The sequence below is a fragment of the Kryptolebias marmoratus genome, linkage group LG1 (assembly GCF_001649575.2).
Source record: "Kryptolebias marmoratus isolate JLee-2015 linkage group LG1, ASM164957v2, whole genome shotgun sequence".
Lineage (NCBI taxonomy): Eukaryota > Metazoa > Chordata > Actinopteri > Cyprinodontiformes > Rivulidae > Kryptolebias > Kryptolebias marmoratus.
In genome coordinates this window covers 11,227,588-11,232,003 of record NC_051430.1, presented here as the reverse complement: position 1 = coordinate 11,232,003, position 4,416 = coordinate 11,227,588, and the positions used below count along the sequence as shown (strand labels likewise).

The 4,416-nt window shown below is 47.5% G+C and overlaps 1 protein-coding gene across 1 annotated transcript; it reads right to left on the bottom strand.

The window, feature by feature from the left end:
• Positions 1-785: 785 nt before the first annotated feature.
• Positions 786-3,668, bottom strand: tbx16 (T-box transcription factor 16). The gene is made up of 9 exons (XM_017414588.2): positions 3,427-3,668; positions 3,136-3,295; positions 2,954-3,056; positions 2,495-2,659; positions 2,238-2,384; positions 2,097-2,167; positions 1,930-2,018; positions 1,636-1,849; positions 786-1,548 (listed from the first exon to the last, which is right to left on the bottom strand). The coding sequence occupies exons 1-9, from the start codon at positions 3,440-3,442 to the stop codon at positions 1,101-1,103; spliced, it is 1,413 nt and encodes a 470-aa protein (XP_017270077.1). The 5' UTR covers positions 3,443-3,668; the 3' UTR covers positions 786-1,100.
• Positions 3,669-4,416: the final 748 nt, after the last annotated feature.

The window sequence follows — 4,416 nt, the reverse complement described above, 5'->3', positions numbered from 1 at the left end:
CCAAAACAGTGTGGGTCAGTTGTTTCCTCCTGAAATGAGTCCACGGGGGAAGTTAGAGGTGAGACATGCTGAGATCATAAATAACCCTGAGTAAAACCCACTCTAAACTCCTGGAGATGATCTCCTTCTCTCCCCCCACCCCTGTGGATTTTACAGCAGTCATTAGCAGCTCATATCCACTCAGGATGAAGGTGATAGGCCCTGCCTGTGTTTTTCAGCTGTGGAAAGGAGCCAACGGCCCCCATTTTCATGCTTTTTAAGGCTTCATTGACATGGAGAATGAGGGCCATGCAGTGCTTTGTGTGCCGGTGGGTAAATCTCAGCAGGTGAGCCGGAGTAATAATACAGTATCGCTAATACAGTATCTTTAATGCATGCTGGGTCTGTCCAAAACACAGAGAAGAACCCATTAGTGGAAATACAAACAGCCAAAGGCTGGCCCAGGTGAAAGTCATGCACATGCACTTCCTCTGACCAAACAATGCACTCATTCAGTTAGTTTGCAGCATTGAGAGCTTCATGTGGATGAAAACCAAAATTAAACGCAGGACATGTGAAACTTTGATCTGAAATTTACAAACCGTCTGTGGAAACCACATTTCATTTCAAGTTTAACTAAATAAGATGAAATCATTTACATTTAAATGGCCTTATTGAAGCTGGATGAGCTTAAAGGAGTTCCAGTGAACTGAGAGAACTTAAAGCAGTTGATGCAAACCTAAAATGTGCATTCAAAAGCAACGCATCAAATTACATTACATTAGGGTTTTATTTTTGGTTCACAATACAAGTTTTCGACACATAATTTGCACACTTATTTTTACTTTCTGTACAAAAATAATATTTATGCAGGAGACGGGACAAAAATACAAAATAAATAGACAACAAGGAGACGAGTCAGCATGACTGAGAACGCTCAGTTTCATTTCTCTGAATCCTGTCTGAGCAGTAAATTCTCTCTCCTTTCTGTGTTTCCCTCAGGTTGCGGGCCCCGGGCCCTTCGGCCCCCCAGCCTTGTTTGGACATGCATTTCTCAGAACTGTGAGTGCTGCAGCAGCAGATTTGGTAAACTCTTAGTCCGTCACCTCTGAAGACCTCCTTCACCAGCAGGAATAGGAAAACAGCGGGTACTGGCTCCACTCAGCCACGTTGCCATGGTGATAGCCATGGTGCACAGCTTGTGAGGTGTAGTCAGTGGTCAGAGGGTGGTGTGGGGGGTACTGGGAAGGTCCTGGTCCGCTCCACTGGCCCACCAGGGGCTGCTCTGCACTGTAGGGGCTGTAAATGTGGTGGCCGAGGACCCCCGGCTTTCCGGCCTGTGCCACGGTCATGTTGAGCACGCCGCTGTAGTCCTGGGGGCCCAGGAGGTGCTGCTGGGGGCCACAGTGGGAGGGACCGGGTGCTTCGTGCGCACGAGGCTTTGAGGAGTCATGATCGGGGACCGTGGCGACATCAGGAACCCGGGACTCAAAGCAGCCTCGTCCTGATCCGCTGTTACTGCTGCCGATGCTGGAGGGGGGGGACGGAGACTTGCCGTACTCGTGGGCTCTGAAAGGGAAAAAGATGAAAATTAGTTTTCCAGGTATCAAGGCGACACCATTTATCTTTTTGTGATGTAACGTCACCAGTGTTCACCTGTAGGGCTGGTAGGAACCCTGAGCCGGAACAAGTTGTTCCGAGTTGTAGACATCTCTTGTGTCCATCCCAGCAGGAGATTCGGTCCTCCCCCCCTGCTGCCTCTCTGCCCCCCACGGAGAGTAACGCTCTTCCTTTACAGCATCCTCATCTTTCCTCTTGGGCAGCTCTCCTTCAGCTCTGTCATAACCATCATAAGATGACTGGCAGAAGCCTGAAAAGACACAAATGAACCAATGAGCTTAAAACGTTAGAGAACAACAGGAACACAAGAGGAGAGCATTAAAGTGGTACCTGGTGAATCGTCCTCTTTGGAGTTCTGGTTCGGGTTGTCTGGCATCTTGGCTCTTTTCTCAACGCATGTTTGGTTTTTGTTTGCTCGCCTGCAGAGGAGAATCAGGATCTATATTTATATTTGTTGTTGGATATCAACGCCTGCACTTATTGTGCATTAAACCAACCTTTTTTTATTGGTGCCCTCATCCCTGAAACCCTTGGCAAATGGGTTGTGATCGATCTTCAGCCTTGTGATCTGCAGAAAGAGAAATTGCCTAAGACCGCAGCCGAAGGGTTTATGTGGGTTTGTTGTGGCAGAAACTCACCTTGGTGTTCTGGTAGGCGGTGACTGCGGTGAAGGACATCTCCGGGAAGGTGAAAGTCTGGAAAACACTCCAGCGAACACTGAACAGGTCATCTGCTTGGACCACATGGAAGCGCGGGTGGTAGCGATGCATGGAGTGTAAGATGATCTGCAGAGGGGATAAAATCAAAAGCATCCAAAACCCGATTTACAAAAAAATAAATTAAAATTAAAAATATAATAATTTGGAAAAATTTGTTTTGCACTCCTCACACTTACATGCCCATGCTGATCGAGCGTATTGTTGGTGAGCTTGAGCTTGAGGAAAGAGACGCTCTGCTTCATCCAGTGGCTCCCCGGAGCTGGTGAGTCTGGGTGGAGGTAGGTCCTGCAGGGGGGGTGAGGCTCCGCTTTGCCTGCCACCTCCCATTTGTCTTTATTCCACTGCAGAGAGGAAGGAGACAGGCAGTCAGTGAATCTGTCGCATAGAAAGCTGATTCACAGATGCAACTTTGGCTTAACTTCCCACCATGGATTGGAAGAGTGATGGTTGGGCCGATACCACCCACAGAGACAAGGGAGGGGGGCTAGTACAGTGAGCCCCCAGCAGGAGATAGAAAAACAGGAAGAGATAGTAGTCTTTGATGTACAATGTCAGGGGAAAGGGGGTGGTGATAAACAAGGGGGGTTGACTAGTCTGGGAGGATTGTTACCACTGAGGAGGATCTACAGCCTTACCTTATACCTGAAACCATCCTCTGGGACCATGTCAACCAGTAAGATGTACTTGGCACATGGGATGAGACCAGACAGACTGAGTTTACAGTGAGGAAACATCCTCCTGGAACAGAAGTCACATGGTTGAAACAACGGAAAGGCACACCTTTACAACCAGTAAAAATGTTCTTTTGTTGCCTAACCTGCCCGGCTTGGTGATGATCATCTCTGTTCCTATTTCATGGAACGTCTTCCAGAGTTCAAGGTCCTCCAGAGTCATCCTGATGTTGCCCTGGAGATAGGCTTCAGATGCAGCGGCCATGGAGGTGGGAGGAGGAGGACCACTGAAGTTGGACTTTAGGTCTGCATTAAAAATAAAAAAATAAAAAGTTTAGCAAATTAGCCACTAAAAGTGAAAATAAAAATAAAAACAATTACACAATGTAAGTAAAAAAGTCCACTATAAATCGCTGGGAAAGTTGGTTGGCGCTCACCCCTGATGGACTGCATTCTCTTGGTTCAGCAGCAGTACAGGAAAACTTTGTGAAAGGTCTTTGCATTAAAGCGATCCAAATGTTGGCCAAATCCAAAATGTGTATCTCTGGCTTCCTGCCTCATGTAGAGCAAAAAAAAAAAAGTCCAGTCACCTCAGAAAGGCCAAACAGTCCCAACAGGTACAGCTAGATGTGAAAATGCTGCTGCAGGAGAGGGCTGACCATGACTTTTAAGGGGAGCCCCGCAGTAGGTGGGGCCAGGAGGGCCATTCCCAAGCTTTGAAGTGACACAGTGAAGAGTCAGGGGCCCGCTGTGATTGGAGGGGGCTGGAAATCAAAGAGACTTAACAGAGCCTTGATACCGTCCCCACAGGAAGGGGGACGGAGGAAATGCATCTTTATTAACTGCTAAGAGACTTTCAAAACAAATACGGACGGACTTCCCTGCTGCAGATCTGTTCTTGGAGCGGTTTTAATATCCCTGACATGCACATGAACTAATCAGAGAAATGCCACCGGGTGTGTCTGTTTAAACACAACTGGCAGAAACGGAGCAAAAGGTACTTCCAAAAAATAAAAAAAGAAGTACAAGAAATGTTTCCAGATTAGAAAAATTGCACTCCCACTGACATGCAATACACTAATGAGGAAGTGTGTAAAATTTCACATGACGTAACGACCACTTTTTGTACTTTCTCCCTCAAATTACAGGGTGGGTGGGAAAGTCTGTGTAAAGCCATCATGGTGCAATGATAACATGAACTCCTTCTGCAGGTAGGTTTTACCTGAGGCCATTCAGGGCAACAGGGGGATGGTGGGGTTGTGTATTGGGGTGTCTAGACAGGCCCATGCGCCCACAGATAATCTCATTAGGCCGGTTTCCCTCGAAGGAGCCAGTTTCTCCATGTGGAGAAAGCCTTGTGTATGGGCAGACAATTAACAGCCAGTTAGCACCACGAGCCCACAGTCAGGCCTGAATGGGACAGGAGG

Bases quoted from the DNA above. Each gene is read 5' to 3' on its own strand.
- tbx16 (XM_017414588.2), bottom strand. The intron at 2,168-2,237 runs GTGAGTTTCTGC...CTCTTTCTGCAG, and splicing joins CCGCCTACCAGAACACCAAG to ATCACAAGGCTGAAGATCGA. The intron at 2,019-2,096 runs GTTGGTTTAATG...TCTCCTCTGCAG, and splicing joins GAGGGCACCAATAAAAAAAG to GCGAGCAAACAAAAACCAAA.